This window comes from Lissotriton helveticus, chromosome 4_1, assembly GCF_964261635.1.
Source record: "Lissotriton helveticus chromosome 4_1, aLisHel1.1, whole genome shotgun sequence".
Taxonomy (NCBI): Eukaryota; Metazoa; Chordata; class Amphibia; order Caudata; family Salamandridae; genus Lissotriton; species Lissotriton helveticus.
The window spans coordinates 1,818,032,275-1,818,053,672 of record NC_136063.1 but is presented as its reverse complement, the minus strand read 5'-3'; the positions used below and the strand labels follow the sequence as shown (position 1 = coordinate 1,818,053,672).

Genomic DNA, 21,398 nt, shown 5'->3' with positions numbered 1-21,398 from the left:
CCAAAATCAGTCTGGAGATCTCAAAATTATTTCATTTGCACACCTTGCCAAAGGTCACCAATTGTAGCTATGCCAATAAGATCTCACCCTTCAAAGTCTTCAAGGGTTGCCCTACCCTGCAGAAAGTTTCCTCACCATAAGGGTGGTTTGAATGTAATCTTTAAGATCCATCTGGTCCATCTCAGAGCAGATCCTCAAGTGAGCAAGATCACTGGTGACCTCTGGGAAGGTCTGAGGAATAGGGTTTCCATACATTATTACCACAACAGCGATCAATCCCATCAGTGGCAATTCAAACAGGGATGCAGGATCATCTCACCCACCATTTAACCAGCCATTTATCACCAGTATCTGTGCCACCCAGTGGCAATGGAGGTATAACTCCATTCCCTCGATTGTAAAGATTTGCTGAATGCCAGCCGGGAGGGTTGGTTCTGCCATTGAAATGTGAGTTTTCCCAATCAATTCCTTGAAACAATACTGGGGGATGAGCAGCAGGAAGTCCTGGAGGATGCACAATAGCCGTGGCAGCCCCATCATTTTAAGTAGGGATATCCTGCCCAGAATATTGAGTGTCATCTCGACTCATTTGGTGAGGTTTACCTAAGTCCTAAGAATCTGGAGCCTCAAATTCAGATTCAAAGTCAAATTAGGCTCCAGAGCTATATGAATTCCTACATACTGGAAGCTAAGCCTACGATCGGTAGCACTGAGTCCCACTCCATTACGTCCCCGTCGCCTTTCAGTGGAACCTAGAGGGACTTGGCCCCGTTAACTGTAAGACCAGAGGTGTACCCATAGAGGGTAAGCATCCTGATCAAGCGGGGCACTTGTGGATTCCCTAAAAACAGTTCTATCCAAGACCAGCAGTGAGCATTATGTCATGACCTCTCACCCAAAAATTAATTAATAAATATACACTGCAATGCCTACTGAATTATACTTTTCTGCTCTGATTGACTTGTTCCTAGCCGGTCCACAAAATATGTACCATGCAATTATTTAATGAACTGTGTTACTGTACTTTAAAAAAACAAGGTTTGTGGCGGCCAGTTTGTAAGTGACCACTGTTGCCTCAAAATTCGATGTAGTGTTAATCCATGAAAGAGCCTTTGTTATCAGAGTAATCTGTAAATCTTCCGTTTTACTAGACATAAGGACACACCAATGATACGGTTAATCAGAGGCGTGCTGAAAATGAAACATCACTTCAACACATTTTGTTCAATCAAACCAAACTTTTCAATTGTTTTTGCTGTAGATGGAAGCCCTATTGATAACATAACCCATATAAATAGATGGCTGAAATATTGAGCCATCACTGTACAAATTCAAACCTATGACATGCAAGTTGCTCATACAACAATTAAGCCACTGAAATACCGAGTTATCAATGTGACTCAGAACCCGCATAACCGATTCTCGCAGGGTACTTACATATTACAGCAATACCCTGAAGTGGGTTTCTAGGCACTAAGATGCTTTCTGAGCTTAAGCATTGCTATCATTGTAAAAAAAAAAGTGTCTTCCTTTAAAACTCTGATGTAATGTAATGTAAAAGGATGTATAGAGCGCGGACTAATCACCCGTGAGGCTCTCTAGCAGCAGCGGCTCCTTCGCTAAGGCGGAGGAATGTCGTCCCATTGCTTTGCAGCAGTAAAAAAAAGGAAAAATAAAATGATAATAACTTGGTGTTATTATCATTTTATTTCCTCCTGCTGCGGCGTCTTTCTAGGTCAGGGTGGGGCTGCTCCGCTCACAGAACAGGGGGAGAAATGGTGGGCACACTAAGGCCCAGATGTAGGTAAATCTGATTTACCGACTCTAGAATACCGAATTCTACCGATTCGGTATTCTAGATTCGTTAAAGCAGATGTAGGTAAAAATTCGATAATTTTTACCGAATCTGTATGATTCGGTAATTACCGAATCGGTATTTACCGATTCGGTAATTGCCATTGATTCCAATGGGCCTACAGGCCCATAGGAATCAATGTGAATTACCGAATCGGTAAATACCGATTCGGTAAAATTACCGATTTTGCAAAGGGAACAGGATGTCACTTTGACACCCTGTTGCACCCCTGATTTTGGCTTGTGTGCCATGTGACACACATAGGGGGCATGTATGTGTGTCACATGGCACAGGTGTATATGTACAGATGTGCATGTACACAGGAATTCGTTATTTACCATGCAATTGTATTACATGGTAAATAACGAATTTGTAATGGCCTGTGGCACTGTTTGAAGTGCCACCTACATCTGGCTTTACCGATTCGGTAAATTTACAGATTCGGTATTTCGGTAAATTTGAAGGCCCCTACATCTCCATTTGCAAATACCGGTCGGTAACGGCCAAAATCGGCCGGTACCGACCGGTAATTGCCGACCTACATCTGACCCCTAAGTGCACATAACTGTTCTGACCAGGCCTTTCAGTCCAGCCAAACAGTCATGCGCACTTCGCATGTTCACCACCCAGGCTGCATTACAGTCTGGGTGGAGAACATGCCCTAGCTCCCATTCTCTGGCTGAGCACCGAACCACAGTGCTCAGACCAATCACAATGCAGCATTGTACTGTGTTACTGTTCTTTTGTAACACCCCCCTAAAACTTCCCCCGACCCCAGATTTGTGCTGGCCGCCACTGGTCGCTGAGTAGGTGTGGAAGGTGTAGAACATTAGTCAAAGAGCCAGGTCTGGCGCTTCTTGTGGAAATTTGTGTGCAAGGTGGCTGTTCTAATATCCTAGGGGAGAGCGTTCCATGTCCATGTCTACTTTTGATAGGGCCTGAGGAGAAGAAGAACAAAGGTGCCCTTTGGCCAGAGAACTTTGCCTGCCTGCCACAAGAACTGCCAATACTCAGGGGCTTATTTATGAGCCCTTGCGTAATTTTTGCACCACCTGGGAGTCACTTTTTGTGATGCACTAGCAGGGTAAAAAATGCGCCATGTTGCGTCATATTTACAAAGTGATACTTCTAGGTAGATGCATCACTTTGTAAACCCCTGTGCCACAATATACCTGCGCCAGGTATAATGTATGCAGGGTGGGCGTTCTAATGCAAGTGAGCCTTGTAGAAGTGACACAGTGAAATCTCTGAGATTTCACTGTGCCACTTCTATGACGCAAATGCGTCAATATCTTACGCCTGCCTCACAGCAGGCATAAGACGGATGCAGGCACATTTAAAATGGGACTTGCCAATGTGTAAGGACCCCTTGATGGAGTTGTGACACACTCCATCAATGCGTTATTTTTGCGACTACAGATACGTCAGAAATACTGACGTACCTGTAACTTCTTGTGACATGATGTATCATAATGTAAATATGACGCATTCAGCATGTCGCAAGGAGGGCACAGTGAAAAGTGATGCATTGCTGTTTTCACGCAGTGATGCGTCACTTTTCATAAATGGAGCCCTCAGTTGCTTAAACCCAACCATGCCAATCTGCCACCCATGTGATGACCCTCATAAAGATCAATGGACCCTTTGCTGCTCCCCACCCCCATTCTGCAAAGCTTCAGCCGGTTATCAATAGCCAATCCTTTCAAATTATCAGATGCAATGCTTTTCCAGCAATCCGTGATATATGCAATGCAGAAGAGATTGACAATCATCATATAGGAGCGTATGTTCCACAATCTTAAAATCTATTTATCTGAGAAATAAGTGATACAGTCATGGTTCATGGGAACAGAACATGCATGAAAAGCCGGCAGAGTAAGAGAGGTCCTGCTGCAATGCACTGAAAGACTTACCATATGAGCATCTGTTGCGGGAATGATGTAGGCTTCGAGGTTAAACATCCCCATCTCTCGTCGAAGAGAGCGCAGGCGTTGTGTTGTATTTACTGCTGTAGGTGGCAGATACTGCCCTCAAAGAAAAATACAGGGTCTCATTAATAGGCTGTTAAAGACCCGGAAAAGTAACTACAGACATGCGATAAACACTGTGGGATGGAATTGAGTGACAATGCACATTCACTTCATTCTGTAACGTTCCAAACTGAGAATGGAAGAAGCTTACACGAGTTTTGAGACTGTCCCAAAATTCCACCACTCCCAGAAAGTTAAGAAGCACAGAGTAAAAAGAGAAGCACACACAAAGTAGGACACCATGAGCCATATGAAGGTAAAGAGTTACTTCTAAGGTAACTGGAAAGACTAATACACTCCTCCTAAGAGGACTGGCAGTTTTATAATCTAGCACAGCAGTGTTAGTGTATCTTACCTTTAAGATACAGCATGGTCAGGACAAATTGGAGTAGATTGGTGTGTATACTTTATCCGAATTTAGCTGCTATTCAATGGACAGCCACTGACATATAATTACTATTCAATATTACGTGGACGAATAACAATGTTTTGCCCAAGACCACAAAAGTTCTTTTTTTTAACAACAGACCCTTATGCTTTGTCTATAAATATTACGAGGTTATTATTTCTTCAGTTTCTCCAATGTTCACTTCCATTTTTTGCTGTCTCACTACAGACAGCCATAACTGTGTGTCACAGACAGCATTGTAACCATTACTTCAACATATACTTAGAGTGGCATTTGGATCTTTCTCATGATACAATGGCGTTCTTTTCTATCACAGCACTCAGTTCGCGATGTTATGGTATTCCTCCCAGCCGCGAGTTTGTTTCCTGAAAAAAGTATTTCAATCTCACTCTCTGTTTTTGAATAGCTGAGCTATCCATTGCTGCAATCAGGGAACTATGTTTACGTTTCAATTTTCTATTGCATTTGACTTTTAGCAAAATAAAGGGACAATGTATCTGGCCCCATTACCTGTGTTTCAGCAGGGTCTTGCTCCGTCCCACCCCTCCCCTTCCCTCCTGGGTGCCAGCACCTCATTGCTGCTCCTAGGGGTCTCACAATTTTTAGGTCTCGCCTTGCGAATGCAGCACATAGCGCATGTGCTGCTTTGCCTTATTAGGTCTCGCCTAGAGAATGCAGCGCATGCGCTGCTTTGCCGTGGCAAGACTCTATTGTTGTGGCTTTTGGTAGCGAAGGGAGACAAACCATGAGCGCACACAGACAGGCCATGTCGGCGTGCATGGCATCTCCTCACACACTCCCATCGCGCGTTTTGCGATCCTGCACGCTCCACGCAGCCTTGTCGCACGCACCACTTGCGGGACGCTGCTTTCTGATGGCGCCCGCTCCTCGCAGGGATCTCGCGGGCTTGTTTTTATAAGGAGCGGTCTAAATCATCCCTAGATGAACACCACACTTCACTATTGAAATCTAGTATAAAAACAGGTGAGTGCAGAAAGAATCTCAGGAAACTGCATCTCTAGGACGTCAGTTATCCCCATTCAGGGGATACCTGATTTGTCTTAAGGGGCTTTTTTCAACAGCAGAGGCAATTCCTGGCAAGAGGGTTTTCATTTGTACTAATGTAGTCAACAGACTTTGTTCAAGTGAACGCACTAATAATAGTTTTTCCAAAAGTTGTGGCTATGAATTTTCTTTGAATGAAAATAATTATCTTGCATGGAAGGCAATACCAACTCAAGGAAATCTTGTCCTCCACCACATACAAATACAAAACCAAAATCCAGCCTCTGAGTTCTCAAGACACAGTCATTCATTCTATCATCAAAACATGCTTTGGACTGCTTTTTTGCCTTGGAAAATCTATTAATCTTTCCCAGATGTAAGCATGCAATGCATCTCACAGGACTGTGCTGTTTTTAACATTATCCAAAATATCATGAAGTATTTTAAATGAGGACTGTGCAATTGTTGGCTCCATTCTCCTATCTCTGTTGCTCTGTGTCCAGGACTGCCATGATTTTGCACTCCTATTCACTTAGTTCGTTTTTTTAAATGTTAAATGCATTATGCTGCATTTACACAAATACTCACAGACTACTAGAATGTGTAAGTGCCTTCCTGTTAGTAGAGAAAAAAGCGGTGGACTAATTTGTAGATACTTAAGGGGTGCTGATCGAGTGGAGATTGAGGATAGCTTTCATGGGGACCAAGACAAACACCCTGACCCCTTCATCTGCACCCTGTAGCCCCTGTGTCTATATGATTTGGAACCTGTAACAATGACTTTAGGATAGAATCTACAGGTCCAAAACAAAATCTTACTCATTGGAGAGGACTAGTATATTACCTGGGGAGCAGAAGCCAGGCACTGAACCAGTTTTAAAAACCTACCCTCCCACTGTATAGGGCCAACTGTTGTAATGATGATACAGACTTTATAGTGAATACAATAGTACAGTTTGTTATCACAGCTGCCTATTCCATCGATGAGTAACTTTTAGAATTTGAGCTGCTTAAAGTACAAAGAATTTTAATTCTGCCTTATTGTCACAACTTCTTCACAAGTGTGTTGTTGAGATGGCTGAGTGAGAATAACGCCACTGGGGTGTGTGTACGTGCAAGAGGTGTAGATCTGAAGTTTGAATTCTGGCTGCCCCGGCATCCACAACTTATTGAAAGAGCGCCATCACAGGAGGTGATCACACTAGTCCTGTTCACTTTATGAAAGAACACTAACTGTAATAGTAAGTGATTGTTAAGGTGTTTCATTGTTACTTTTGCAGAAGCTTGAGAAGAACTGTACTTTTTTAGTTTTGGGAGGCTTGATTTACCTGTGGTCTAAAGGGTAACTAAGTGGTATTTGTGTAGGGATCACTGACAGAATATCGGGGAGCAAAATATCAACCTGCCACAATATTGAGGAAAAAATATAGAATGCTAGAATATCGAATTCCTATCTAAATGTCTTAAAAGTAATGTAAAATGAATGAAATAATCAATATAATTAACTAAAACATACTTTAAAATGCTTTAATAACTTTAATATTAATAAAAAATTAATGTAAGTAAAAAACATAAACATGCATTTTTTTAATACATATATATATTAACTATCCTCACTAAATACCACAAAATCTAACAAAATCTAATTACAGCTACCCTCCCAGCCACCAGGTCACCAAACCTAAAATGGTGGCTGGGAGAGGGAGGGTAAGCCCCTTATAGCCTTTGGGCTATAAACTTGATTGGGCTATGTTTGGGCTATTCCCACGCAGCCCAAATAATGATAAAGCATAGCAGCTGCCTGACGCCCCTCCCCCTCCCAAACTGCCCAGGAGGCAGACCTCGCCTGGGTCGGCTGCCCCCCAAACCCTCCTTACACAGGAAGCGGCGCACACAGCGAGGCCGCGAGGACCGACGCCTGTAGCCCTGGGAGCAGGGGAGGCGCAGAGGCTGCGCCGCTCACTCACCAGTAATGGGCGCTAATGTGGCCCTGTAATGAAAAGGAGCAGCCCTCATTGCTGCTGGCCCCTGAGACGGAGGATGGATTTGGGTTCAGAGACGGGAGGAAGCGCGAAAGACGAAGCTGGAGACCCAACACAGGAAATGCATGGGAAACAAATTCATTATAATTAAGAATGGAGAATTCTTCTGGAAACCTTTCAGACTGCCATGAGTGGGGTGAAGGGGGATATTTCAATTCTTCCACGGATGTGGAAAAAAAAGCTGAAACGGTTGGCACTTATTTTTTAACCAGCGTATAGGGAATGCCAATATAGCTATTCAACAGATGTGAAGATGGGCAGCTGTCAAGGATGTGTTTTGTGCAGCTGGTTTTCATCGTCTCCGCGACAACCACAGTGAAGCTTGACCTGTGTACGTTGCAACCAGTGACACTGAGGTGTGAAAAGTCTAGTCTGTTTACAACTGTCAATAAACATGTGTGTTAGGCATTGATCACACACACAGTTTCAACAACTCACTTTTTCTTTTTATTAAGCAGAGTACTGTACTTGGCAATTAACAAAGGAGTATTTTTTATTACATTTCTTTATTACAAATTTTCTTTTGAGTGAAACACTGCTTGAACACCACCAAGCGGTAATTGCAATCTGCGCTGATTACACGCAGGTAATCAATCACCAGAGCCTAACATAGAGAACATAAAAGGTATTACAATCAGATTATCGAACCTACTATGTATTAGACGGCCGCAAGGGCCTACAGAATCAAAGACATATACAAATACGTGAACAATCTGCTCTATCTCGATCAAAACAACACCAAAGACTTATATTTATGCTTCCGCTGTGAATTTCAATTCTTGCACTGACATTTTTGTAATTAATTTTCTTTAGTTTATTTATAGTTTTTTTTCTTCTCCATCTGGTGCATCTGTTCACCTGAGCAGGGTTTCTTTCTATTTATTTTTGGTCCTATGTGGGATGCATGCTTTTTAGGTCTTGCCTAGCGTTGCAGCGTATGCGCTGCTTGCTCAGAGAGACATATAGTTAGAGAGGAGATTTCAGAAGGGGGCTTGTAGCCCCGCCCCCTTTTTCATTGGCTGGCATCACAGTTTATGCTAAACGGTGGCCTGCCATTGGAAATTAGTTTTTTTTTTTTGCCGCCCTTTCCTCTTTTCCTCTGGCCCATCCAGACAGAATCGTCTGCTTTGTGGCTGTTGCGAAGCAATTTCTTATCTGTAGAGGGTCCATCTGTTTTCACTCAGCCGCGTGTTTATTTTTGCATCGCGCTTTGACTTAAAGTGAAAGTTAAAGCGCGATGCCAATATAAACAAGCGGATGCCTTCCCACAATGGCGAGCGCACACGCGTTTGCCCCTAGGCGCTTCTGTCTGACTGGCTTAGACGTGCGTTTTTTGCACAAAGTATGCATGTCTGCCGTATCTGTTTATGCCGTGTGTGTCTACAAAAATAAACACATGTGAGGACTTCATGGTCGTACCTACCCGTGGAGAGTGCTTGTTACAATAGCATAACCGCACACCTTTGCCCCTAGGCGCTTCTGTCTGACTGGCTTAGGCGTGCGAGATTGAGCTTTCGGAGTCCATCCTGCGGAAGGTGCTCTGGGTGTCCTTTGGAGAGTAGGAACACAAGGAGGTTGTGTTAAGACCCTGGAGAGCGTCACTTCAGAACCAACCTCTAGAGAGCAGCCTCCAGTCTGAGCGCGAGAAGGGGGACTAATACTGACGATCTGAGCAGAGGGAGACCAGGTAGGCAGCTTTAGGAGACATCTAGTGCATGGATAGTGACCTGAGTAGAGAGTCCAAGTTGGAGACAAGCAGTGCCAGGTGATGCCCGGTATGGGGTGGGTGGAGTGGTTAAGTGCCTCCGTAATGTGTAGCCACCTTATGGGACTATAGGGCAGCTGCCAGGACTGGTGCCCTCACGGTTTCTCTTTTGCAGGATGAGTGGGTGAATAAATACCGGAGTCTGCACTAAGCTACTGCTTCGGTCCTGCCACTGACTGCTTACGATAAATCACCTCGGGCAGCAGGAGAGGCCCTTAGTGCCTCCTGTGCGTCGGCTCCTCTCACTGAACAATTTCAGCTTATTTTATGGAACACTTTGCTAACCCTCCATCATAGTGCCGCGAGGTGTTACTATGCTGCGAATCAGATGCACTAATATCGACCTTGGTAAGATGAACAGCAGAGTGACAGACCTGTGACAAGCACGGACGGCATTGGCACTGCCAAGCTGGGCCCAGCACTCAATGCGCTCTTCAGTGAGTCACCACAGGGCTCTACCCCCCCACACACTTTTTTGTTTTTTTACTCTAAAAAGCACGGTGCTGTCTTCACGGACACCATTCTACGCAATGCAGTAGGTGTTGCTTTTGGTATCGTAAATGACAATGCCTTTTAATTTCTTTAAAGACATAGCCATTTGCAATGTCAGTAGCTCAAAATAATGTAATTGCGAGACCTATTGCATTGTGAATGCTTGTTCTTCTGTAGTTTTAACTGCTGCTACACCCCCACCTCCTCATTCATTCTTGCCCTATTAATTCTGCCCCCTTTTACTCTGTTCTCTTCTGCTCTTCTTGTCCCTCCTTTCATTTTCCTTTCTACTCTGCCATCTTTCCCCCCCTCTCTTTTCCATCCTTATTTTCCTCATGTTGGTGTCTATCACTTGCCTGATATGCTCGCTGCTTGCCCCAGGTACTGCTCCAACAACGATGCCCAGATTTTTTGTGAAGTCTGTCAGTTTCTCACTGTTAAACACTATGGGCCATATTATCAAGAACGGGCATAACATTATCGCCGCTTTAGCGACAGGAAACGGCCGCTAAAGCGGCGATAAGGGATTTGATAAGATAATATGCCCTAGAGAATTCCAATAGAAGCCCAGGTTTGATGTCCTTCCCACCAGAACCTGGGCTTCTATTGGAAATCTCTAGGGCATATTATCAAGCCCCTTATCACTGCTTTAGCAGCAGTTTCCTGCCGCTAAAGCGGCGATAATGTTATCGCCCGTTCTTGATAATATGGGCCCATGAGTGGTAAATGATTCAGCGCCTCTTTCATTTCCATTTATGAGTGATAACATTATAATTGTTGTCTGTCCAGATCTATAATTTTAGCCATTTTGGTTTTGTTACTTTACATGCACGGAGACTATTAACTGATATTTTATGTTCCCAGAAACTCAAGACTTTGACATCGCACAACCATAAAGTTGTAGCAAAAATTTCAATGATGAAATTACCAACAATTAAGTGTGTGAAAGTATGCTATACTTAACTCCAGATCTATGTACCTTGACAATATACATATTGTCAAGGCATTTAGATGTGGAGTTAAGAATAGTAAATCCATCCCTACCTACATGATATTTTAATTGTTGATATTTTAGCTATGTGTTAGACCTGCCATCCTTGGCTTGGTTTTCCACTGTATTTTTGCCTCTTCCTCCTGCATTTTTGCTGTGTGCTGAATTTCGTTTTTGGTGGTCTAGATGCTTTGGGCACATTGTCACTGCTGATCAGTGCCAAAGTGCAAGTGCTCCCTCTGTAAGTTATGAATATGGATTGGTGTTTCCATGATTGGCTTGTTTGACTTACTAATAAGTTCCTAGTACAGTGCACTGTGTGTGCCCACTGCCTCTAAGTCAAAGGCTGCTAGTAAGCCTGCACTACTCATGGTTCCACCCACACAAGCAGCCTTGCAACAGGTTCCCAAACCTGCCACTGCAGTGTCTGCACACCGTCTCTACTGCCATGTCGACCTGGAAAGTGGACACACTTGCCAGGCCCTAACCTACCTTTTTCTTACATGTGAGTCACCCCTAAGGTAGGCCCAAGTCATCCCTGTGGGCAGGGTGCAGTGTATGTGAAAGGTAGGACATGTACTGGTGTGTGTAACATGTCCTGATAGTGAACTACACTAAATTTCGTTTTTCACTATTGAAAGGCTATCTGTCCCATGGAATAGAATGGGAGTTTATTTATAACATCTTATAAAGATAACTTCCCATTGAGACCAGCTGGGAAGGTAAAGTTTAGAATGCCTGAACTCAGATTATAAAGATGTATCTTTTAGTAAGGATGATTTTGACATTTTGTGTTTGAAAACACCACTTTTAGAAAGTGGGTATTTTCTTGCTTAGCTATCCTGTGTGCCTCTGCTGGGTTGTGGATTGACTGTCTGGCTTGAGAGTGAGAGGGGCTGGGAATGTGCATTCACTTTAGACAGGTGTGTCCTGCCTTTCTTAGATGAGTCAGGGCTGGGCTGAATAGACCTGGGCTGCATTTAGAGTAGAGGGAGGAGATTTCCTTTCACATGAATGGGTCTACTCTGCCTCACACAATGCTGTCTCCACCTCCTGCCAGGAAGCTGGACCACAGAGGAAAGAACTGGTTTTGACTGAGCACCAGTGGCGGCACCTCGAGGGAGTGATGCGGGGCGGTGGGGTGGGGGAAGGCATGGTGTGTTGTAGTAAACTCCGGCATATGGCCGAACAGAGTTAAGTAAAGAAATAAATAAATAAAACGAATTACATTGCGCGCGCTGCATCACCGATTGCCATGCAACGTGCACAATGTAATTTGTTTTATTTATATATTTCTTTACTTAACTCTGTTCAGCAGTATGCCAGAGTTTACTACCCCCCACCCTGCCCCTCCCCTGCCCCGCCTCATCGCCCCGCAACACTCCCTCAAGGAGCCGCCACTGCTGAACAGAGAGCCTCTCTGTCACAAGAGAACAAAGCAAAATGCTGTATAGATATTGGATCCCAGACCCCAGAACTTTGGAATACTTCTGGACTCAAGAGGAACCTCTGCCAAGTAGAAGAGCTGGGAAAGCTGAAGGAGAAGTACTGCCTCTTTGCTGTGTGCTGTTTGGAGTTGGCCTGCAGTAGCTGTTTCTGCCAAGGAGAGGACAAATACTTTGCTGTGTGCTGTGTATCCTGCTTGAAGTAGAGCTTCAGGGACACAAAGACTTCACCACCAGCTCTCCTGAACTTCCTTACTGGGAGTGCTGACCTGCCAAGAGGTGCCTGTTGCTGAGTTGGGACTCTGGGGTTGCTTCTCTTGTTGGGAGCTAGAAAAGAGACGTAACTACAAGAAGCGCAATGCATTTGCACCTGTTTCCGATGCATCACCGCCGTGCAGGAAGAATTTCCACGCATCTCCAATGTGCCACAAAAGAAACTGATGCAGCGCCTGCCGCAGCTGGATAAAGACTGCACGCTGAATCGTGTACACCGATGAATCGTGTGCATGATCTACAAAGTCCGAGATCACCGCACCGCACCGATTCCGATGCAGGCCCTGCTGTGCGGCTGCAAGAACCAATGCATCGTGGATCATGCAGAAACCAACGCAGCGCGTTTTGACTGGGAAGGGGGAAGATGGCGGCCGAGTAGGACGCTCGGTCGGAGAGCTCCTCAACAAGAGACCTGGAGAGCGCAATGTACGGCACGGAATTAGCGCTAACACATCAGTGATTTCTATTAGAAAAATAGAAAACAACCGGATCGCTAAAAAAAAAAAATCATCGCGGAGTATGGAGGAGGAAACCTGATATCAACAGGAACATGGCGAGTTTCTAGCAGAATATAACGGAAAAAAATTCTGGAAAGTTTCCTGTCGAGCCTCTGGGGGGTCGAAATAAGAGAAACAGCGACGAGGAATGGTCGCTTACCTGTTCTGTGAAAATTTTTAGATGAGGGGAAAGTCCGACGAGAGAGCTGTGTCATCGACGAGAGAGAGGGGAGATACGTCGGACTGCAGCACGAGCTTCCCCGGAGTCTGGGCGGAAGCTTGAAAAGCGAAAGCGGTCCACAGGAAGGTGTTCGGAAGGCTTGGCTTCCTGTTCCGGGGCATTAGCGGCAGTGGCAGCGGCAACTGTGGAGGTGAGCAGAACCTGTTCTCGTGTTGCTCTGGTACCCATGAAAGAGTGATTCGGGAGGTCTGAATAAACAAAGGAAATCAAGGCAGAAAAGAGGAGCATCTCAGTGACTTGGTAAAAGTAAAGCTAAATATAATTATAAACACAGACTGCCCAAAAAAAAAGGAAAATACAAGATTTGGGCAGCACATGAATGAAAAAGTGCCAGAGGAGGTGGGAGACTTTAATATAAACGGGGAAGATAAAGATAAAGATAAGGGCATAGATAAGGAGACAGACATTCAGCAAAAGAGTGTAAAATTAAAAAACACAGCTAGCCTGGAAGACACAGAGGAAAAAAGAAGCTCGGTAACTGTGGTCTCTAACTATAGTCTCAGAAACAGGAACTTCCTCAAGCAAGAGCAATATCCCAAAAATATTACTCCTAGAGAAGTTAAGAGAAGGAAGGCAAAAAAAACATCTATAGAGCCCATAAAAAAAAGTAAAGAAAAAGTAAAATTACCCAGAGACAAAGTTGATACAACTCAGAAAATAAAGATCACACCTTCACTAAGAACTTTCTTTAAAGTCCAGAGGCAGCAAACAAATCAAACAAAAGACGTTACAGATCGACCGGCCTTTTTAGTAGAAAAGTCTGAACTAGCCCTATTGCAGAAAAAAGACCAACCCCCACAAAAAGAACCTCTCCATACTCCACAAACCAAAAATCCAAATATCCCTTCAAAATCAATAACTAAAGCTGGACTAGAAAGCAAATTAGTTGACGAACTTAGACCCAATCTCGGTCCTCAAGATATGGCCGAAGTAGCCACAGCAACAGCAACAGTCACAACTGTCACAACTGTCATAACAGAAGAAACAGAAATCATAGAAAAAGCTCAGAACAGTAATAACGAAGAGAGAGAACTAAGTAAAGAAAAAGAAAATGTTGAGATGCAGAAAAAAAAAGAAAGTGGGAAGGAAGGAATATCGGACCTTAAAAATCCCAGAAGTCAGACCGACGAGTTTCTTGAGAAAATATGGATCGAGATGAGAGACAAATTCGCCATATCTGAAGCAAAACAAGATAAGATTCAAGAAGTATGCGAAAAGTTGGACTATAAACTAAATGCTTTAGGTGAGAGAGTCACAGCTATAGAAGGAGAAGTGAGTAGATTGAACAGTAGGGTGGAAAGTAACAGAAAGGAGATATACACGCTGAGACAAGAGGGGAAATCTATGAGTGAAAAAATGGAATCTCTTGAAAACCAGGCAAGGAAAAATAATATAAGAATTTTAAATGTTCCCGAAAATAAAGAAGGTAGTGACATTAAGAAATTTATTGTAGAGCTTTTAGTGGAATATTTCCCATGGAACGATGCTGAGACGCTGGGAGAAGACATACAAAGAGTCCACAGAGACCCGTTCGGAAGGGCCAAAGACAGGAAAACACCCAGAAAAATCCTTATAAATTTCAAGACGTACACATTAAAAGAGAAGATCCTGGGTGAAGCCCTGAAAAGGGGAAATTTCAGTAAAGATTCATGGTCCTTCAGAATCAGATCGGATATGTCTAAAGCATCTCAGGACAGACAATGGGAGTTGGGGAAATTCATGCCAGAATTACCATCCCTAGGAGCCACAGTACAAATGAAGTTCCCACCCTCTTTACGAATCATGTGGCGCAACAAAATGAGGAACATCAGAGATCCCAAAGAAGTGAAGAACCTGCTCAGTCTAATGAAAGACACTGTTCAAATGGAAAACCCCACAGTCTGAAATAGACTCAAAATAAATATACTAGAAAAAAAAAACTTTCATAAAAATATGTGGAAAAAAAAAAGTGAAGGCGCTAAGAAAATTAAAATATATATTCCAGGTCCAAAATTGAGGAGCGAAAAGGGGTTAAGATGGAAACCCCAAGAAAGAAAGAAGGAGGCTTCCCCAGGGAGGGTAAGAACAAAACACTAAAACAGAAAAGTAAAAAAAAAACACACAAGATAAAAAATGGGTGGGGAGCAAAATGGGAAAAAAAACACAAAAAAATAAATCCTCGATATTGAAAGAAAATTGGAAAAGAACAGAACACCAACAATTCACTACCAATGTTATTGAAACTTGCAAAAAAACAAAAAAAGACAATAAAAAATAATGGGAGACACCAGTAGAAATATAAAAATACTATGCTGGAATGTTAATGGCATGAGAACCAAAAGTCGAAGGAACAAAATTCTGGAATACCTTAAAGCATCTGAAAGCGAAATTATTATTCTTCAGGAGACGCACCTATTGAAAGAGGAATGGGGTCAGATAATGAAAAACTTAGGATGGGTGGACGTCCATATTTGCACAAATCAAGGGTGTAATATTAAAGGTGTAATAATTATTCTAAAAAAATCCTTAAATGCAAGTATGGAATCTTCAGAAGTGGACAGTAAAGGAAGATGGGCAATGGCAAAAATAAAATTAGGGAACAACGCCTACACAATAGCAGGCTATTATGGCCCCAACCTCGATGACCCTGAGCCCTTACAGAACTTGTATACTCATTTGCTAACAGCTAACACTCCAGTAATCTTAGGAGGAGACTTTAATCTCATCTTAGACCCTAAAACTGATAGGTCTCCCCCAGGAAGAAATCTCAACTTACCTAATCTACCAAAAATGAGGGAGTGGATTGGTATATACAAGAGAGACTTGGAATTAATAGATATATGGAAAGAAAAAGGAGATAAGGGTCAACCCTTTACATTACATAATAAAAGACTAGGACATAGGTCTAGAATTGATTTTTTCTTAGTCGATAGAAGCTTACTGGCAAATGTAACAAGTTTAATCCACATTCCAGCCCATCTATCAGACCACTCCGCCGTACAGTTAACATTACAAACTAAGGCAACACAGATACACAAAAGATTCACGGTGGAAAGAGCCATGTTTTTAGATCAAGAAATTGTACAAGCACTTAAAGAAGAAACAGAAGCCTTTTTTGAAAATAATAAAACGGGAACATCTAAGCAAATAGTATGGGACACGTATAAGACCGTATTAAGGGGCAAGCTACTTAGCCTTGGAACTTACAGATCGAAGAAAGCAAAACAAGAAATAACAGACTTAGAAAAAACTATAAACACCCTAGACACCCAAATACTAAGGGAAAGAGACCGGGACAGGAAAGAAAATCTGCAAAAAGATAGGCAAAGGCAGAAGGACTCCCTAAGTGATATTCTTGAAGAAAGAGTAAAAAATAAGTGGGAAACAAGCAAGTTGGCAAACCATGAATACGGAGAAGGATGTGGAAAATGGCTCGCATGGAAATTAAAGACTGACTTAGTAAGAAATAAAATAAAATCCGTAGTAAAACAAGACCAAACAAACCTGACCTCAGAAGAAGAGGAAATCAGAAATGAATTTGCGTCTTTCTTCTCGGAGTTATATACTGAAGATGTAAACCCATCTGAGGAACAGATAGATGAATATTTGAGAGACATGCTAGTGTTAAAACTATCTGAGGAGGAGAAAAACGAGCTAAACAGGGAAATTACACCTACCGAGGTTAAGAATATAATAAAAACATTGAAAAAAGGGAAAGCCGCAGGCCCAGATGCACTACCGAATGAACTGTACCTGTCTTTAATAGACACACTAGTCCCACATATAACAGAATTAGTAAACTTGATATTTAAACAAAAGGAAAAGCTGCCGGATACCTGGAATGATGCAGTTATAACAATTATCTTAAAGCCAGGAAAGGACCCTAAAAAATGCGAATCATACCGGCCGATATCTCTGCTCAATGCAGATTATAAAATTTTTACTAAAATAATGTCAACAAGACTGGGAAAGCTTACACCCCAACTCATACATTCAGATCAAAAGGGCTTCACAAAAGGAAGGCAATTATATGAACTGACACATGAACTCATAAGCACCATAGACATAGCCACGTCAAAAAATATTCCTCTTACAATACTAACTGTCGATGCTGCTAAAGCATTCGATAGAGTAAACTGGGCTTTCTTAAATAGTATAATGATCAAAAATAATCTAGGGGATTCCTTCCTACATGCAGTAGGAGAAATTTACAAAAATCCTAGATCAAGAATTCAGGTTAATGGCAATCTTACGAGTAATATCAAAATTGGCAGAGGCACGAGACAAGGATGTCCTCTCTCTCCCTTACTTTTTAACTTATACATAGAACCCCTAGCAAACAAACTCAGAAGCTGTAAGGAAATAACTCCCTTTAAATATCAGGGATGGGAGAAAAAGCTAGCACTCTACGCAGATGATCTGATGTTATTTACGGATAAATATGTAAAATCTAAACCAGCTATAGAAAAAATCATTAGTAAATTTGGACAAGTTTCAGGATATTCAGTAAACCACACAAAAACAGAAATAATGACATGGAATACTCATTTTAATAGTTCCAATATAAAAAAAGAGATAAGATACTTGGGCATCTTGGTAAACCAAGACTTGGATAAAATATCGCAAAACAATCTAAAAAGAGTAGCCAGAGAGGTAAGAAAATTACTTAAAGTGTGGTCTAGTCTACCTTTAAGCTTTATAGGGAGGTCCAACATTATAAAAATGACTATACTCCTAAAATATACCTTTCTGTTCAACAATATTCCACTGGAATTTAAAAAAGCCGAATTGAAAAAGTTACAGGGAGAGCTTGCAAGCTTTATATGGGCCTCCAAGGGAACCAGAATATCGTGGAGAAAGCTCAGGAGGAAAAAAGAGAAAGGAGGGATTGCAAGTCCGGATTTGACAGAATATTACAGGGCTTTTCAATTTAAAATATACGGGCTCTCTTAGGAATACACCAATATTACCCTGAATATTTGCAAGTGACGACAGAAGCTGAGGACCATTTTCTCTTCAAATTTGGCCACCAAAAATACTTTAAAAAAATCAAGCTAAAGGTTCTAAAGGAAGCAGTAAAACTTTGGATACAAATTAGAACGATTTTAAAAATACCTTACTATAGTGCAATGGCACCGATATGGAACTCTCCCGGAACTCCGGACTGCCTGAAAGATGTCATGGCCACCCCCTTAAAACAAAACAACATCAACTATTGGGGTCAACTCCTAAATGGGTCAACATTGATCTCATGGGAAGAAATGCACAAAATCACCAATGGAACAATATCAAAATTTAAGTTTTATCAACTAAACAGCTGGGCAAAGACAATATCAACACATGATAAAGATAGTAAAACCTTGGAAAAAGAAATGACAAAAATTTTACCCATAAACAAGGAGGTAGCAAAATGGTATTGGACTTTATTAATGGAAGAAGATGAAAGCTCCCAGATAGCAGAGAAAATCTGGGGGAAAGATCTGGATATAGAAGACCTAGTAAATCTATGGGAAGACTCAATAGAGAAATGTTGGACAACATTAAAATCAGCGGCATTGAAAAAAAAACATCTGTACACCCTGCATAGAGCCTACTGGACACCGAAAAAACTCTCAAAATTTAAAAATGCAGGAATTAAAAAATGCCCTAAGTGTGGGGAAGAAAGGGCAGATGATGTCCATATGTTCTGGAGCTGCCCATCTCTGAGAATATTTTGGGAAGAAGTTGGTAAGACGTTAAGTTTGATATTTCGAAAACACCTAAAAGTAAGTACAACCCTTATTCTTTTTGGGATTGGTAACTCAACAGAGCAAGTAAAATTAACAGTAATGGAAGCAAAGCTACTTTTTGTGCTAATGGTGATAGCTAGAAGGGAGATATGCATTAAGTGGATTGGGCCATCACCCCCAACACATGGAGAGTGGATGAACTCAGCTATAAAGATAAATAAACTAGACAGAAGGGGTAAATTTAGTAAGAGGCTTAATTATTGGGAAATTATGGAAAAACATCTAACCTCTGAGGAAAGGGTAGAACACACTGTCCCATGATTAAAGCGAAAGTACAATCTGGAATATGAGTATGATACTCATAGAGTAGCCAAGGTGGCTAGCTCCCCTCCTCTCGACTACAGATATGTTTATATGTAAATGGTAAGGGATCTCCTCTGAACAAACAAGAAAAGGGAAAACTCCCATGACAAGAGAGACCATTGGGCAGTGACGGTACACAAAAGCTTCAGAGGTAGAAACCAAATTTTCCATATACATAAAATTTTCGCAATATGAGGATTAAAAAAAAAAAAAAAAAAAAAAAAGAAACCAACGCAGCGCCATTGCCGCCACCACTATTTCAAGAACCGACGCATCCCCGATCCTCGCGCATCGCACCGGGGCGGACACTTCTACAAGGATCCAGGGCCACAGTAAGAAACTGACGCATCACCTTCCTGCACATTAGGAAACCAACACATCACCTCCCCTTCTATAAGGAGCAGATGCATCACATCCCCTCCGAGGCAGTAAGGATTCAGCTCATCACCTTCCCTGCGCTTAAGGAGCCGACGCATCACTTTCCCTGCAGCTGTTTTTGTTTATGATTGTGACGCATCCAAGTTACTTTGTGTTGAAAGTGTCGCATCTTTAGTTTGTTATGGACAGAACTGTTTTTACCTTCTACGAAGTATATTTATTTTTGAGTACTGTATTGAGGATTTTTGTCGTTTTGGTCTTCTTTGGTTTAGATAAAGATTACTTATTTTTCTAAACTGGTGTGGTGTCCATATGTACTGTTTTCAAAGTGTTACTGTATGTTTGCACAAATGCTTTACACACTGCCTCTTAGATACGCCTGCCTGCTCGTGCCAAGTTACCAAGGGGGTGAGCAGGGGTTATTTTAGGTGTATCCTCCTTACCCTGACTAGGAAGAAGTGTCCCTTCCTGGACAAAGGTGCAAACCGTTGCCAACCAGAGACACCCATTTCTAACAATATATTGTGGATTTGAAAAGAACAAAAGTACTTTTTAAAGGGCAGGAGGTTGCAAGAGAGTAACTGTGTTATGGTGCCATTGACTTTTAAATTGAGAAACACATTAGTCCCTTGGTAGGTGCAGCATTGATTTCTTGGGGCAACTAATAAAGAAACTGGGCCACAGGCTGTACTTTTATTGGCACTATCCTGCTTGTGTGGCCTCTTTTTTTAAACAGTAAATGAAAAAACATGCAGTTTATCCTGCATGAGTAGAATTCGTTTTCTCTCAGCTGGGAGATTGTTCACTGCTTCTGTACTGCATAGCAGCTTCTCGAGTCCCAGTACTGGAAGTATGTAGTGTATTAAAATAAGAAGCATAATTTAGTGACGGATAAAGCCATGGACGTCACTGCAATGGGTGCATAGAGACTCTTTATATCAATCGTAGTTGTTAAATTAGCAATTACATTCGTTTAAATATGAATCATACTGGATATGTCTCTCTGCATACTACTCCGATTCATACATTTTATTTACCTGCATTCATTGTGTTGGCTGGAATTCATTAACATTGGCTTTAGGAATCAATATGTTATTTAATGGAGATGTAAATGTTTTGAACACCAATGAAGAAGATTTGTTTTCGTGAGAAAGCACGTGGTTTAAGGTGTGGTTTTCTAAACAGAACATATTGGTTTCTGTTGTCAAAATACTGCTGTATATCAACAGAACATGGCTGTGTCTGTTTAGTGCATTGGTGCATGCACAGTAAATTACCTGTGTGTGCATGTGTATGCCACAATGATGTGCTTGCACAATGCATTAATTTGTAGACGTGCTTTGCTAGTTTGCCCTCAAATGAGTCAAGTCTTAGTCATAATAATATTGTTTGTATGCATACCCCACTGCTGTTTATTCATAACACATTAGTCCGGACATGTGACATTTTATTTAAAAGCATAATAGATTGGGGTTCCCTCATGTACTAGTTGTATGCAAAAGTTACTGATTCATATCATACTGCTTTGCAAGAGTAACAGGTAGGTGTAGCTGTTGAATGTACCTGTTAGCATACCAGCTAAATTGACTCTCTCTTGTAATGTACTGGTTTGAGCACATCATTTATTGGTTGATATCTGTAACCTGTTGATTTCAAAGCATTATATGTTGGTTTTCATTCATAACGTACTGGCAGACATGCATAATTGCTTGCTTTCAATATATACTATATTGGTTTACTCTTCTTTTGTGCAGGTTTGTACTTGTAATATTTGGTTGTAATACACAATCCGTTGGTTTGAAACATGTACATGATGGTGTACTGGTTCACATTCCTAACCTCATGTTACTCTTACAAATCACCAGTATATCAATAATACATATTTCAGTATCGGCCACTCGTAG

The 21,398-nt window shown here is 41.8% G+C and overlaps 1 protein-coding gene across 3 annotated transcripts in view; it reads right to left on the bottom strand.

Moving 5' to 3' along the window:
• Window positions 1-21,398, bottom strand: part of LOC144829368 (xaa-Pro aminopeptidase 2-like) — a 449,433-nt gene that overhangs the window by 330,785 nt on the left and 97,250 nt on the right. For all 3 annotated transcript variants that reach the window (XM_078688440.1, XM_078688439.1, XM_078688441.1), the window contains one exon: window positions 3,769-3,879. In XM_078688440.1, the coding sequence (XP_078544566.1) occupies window positions 3,769-3,879 (111 nt within the window). The remainder of the gene's footprint in view (window positions 1-3,768; window positions 3,880-21,398) is intronic.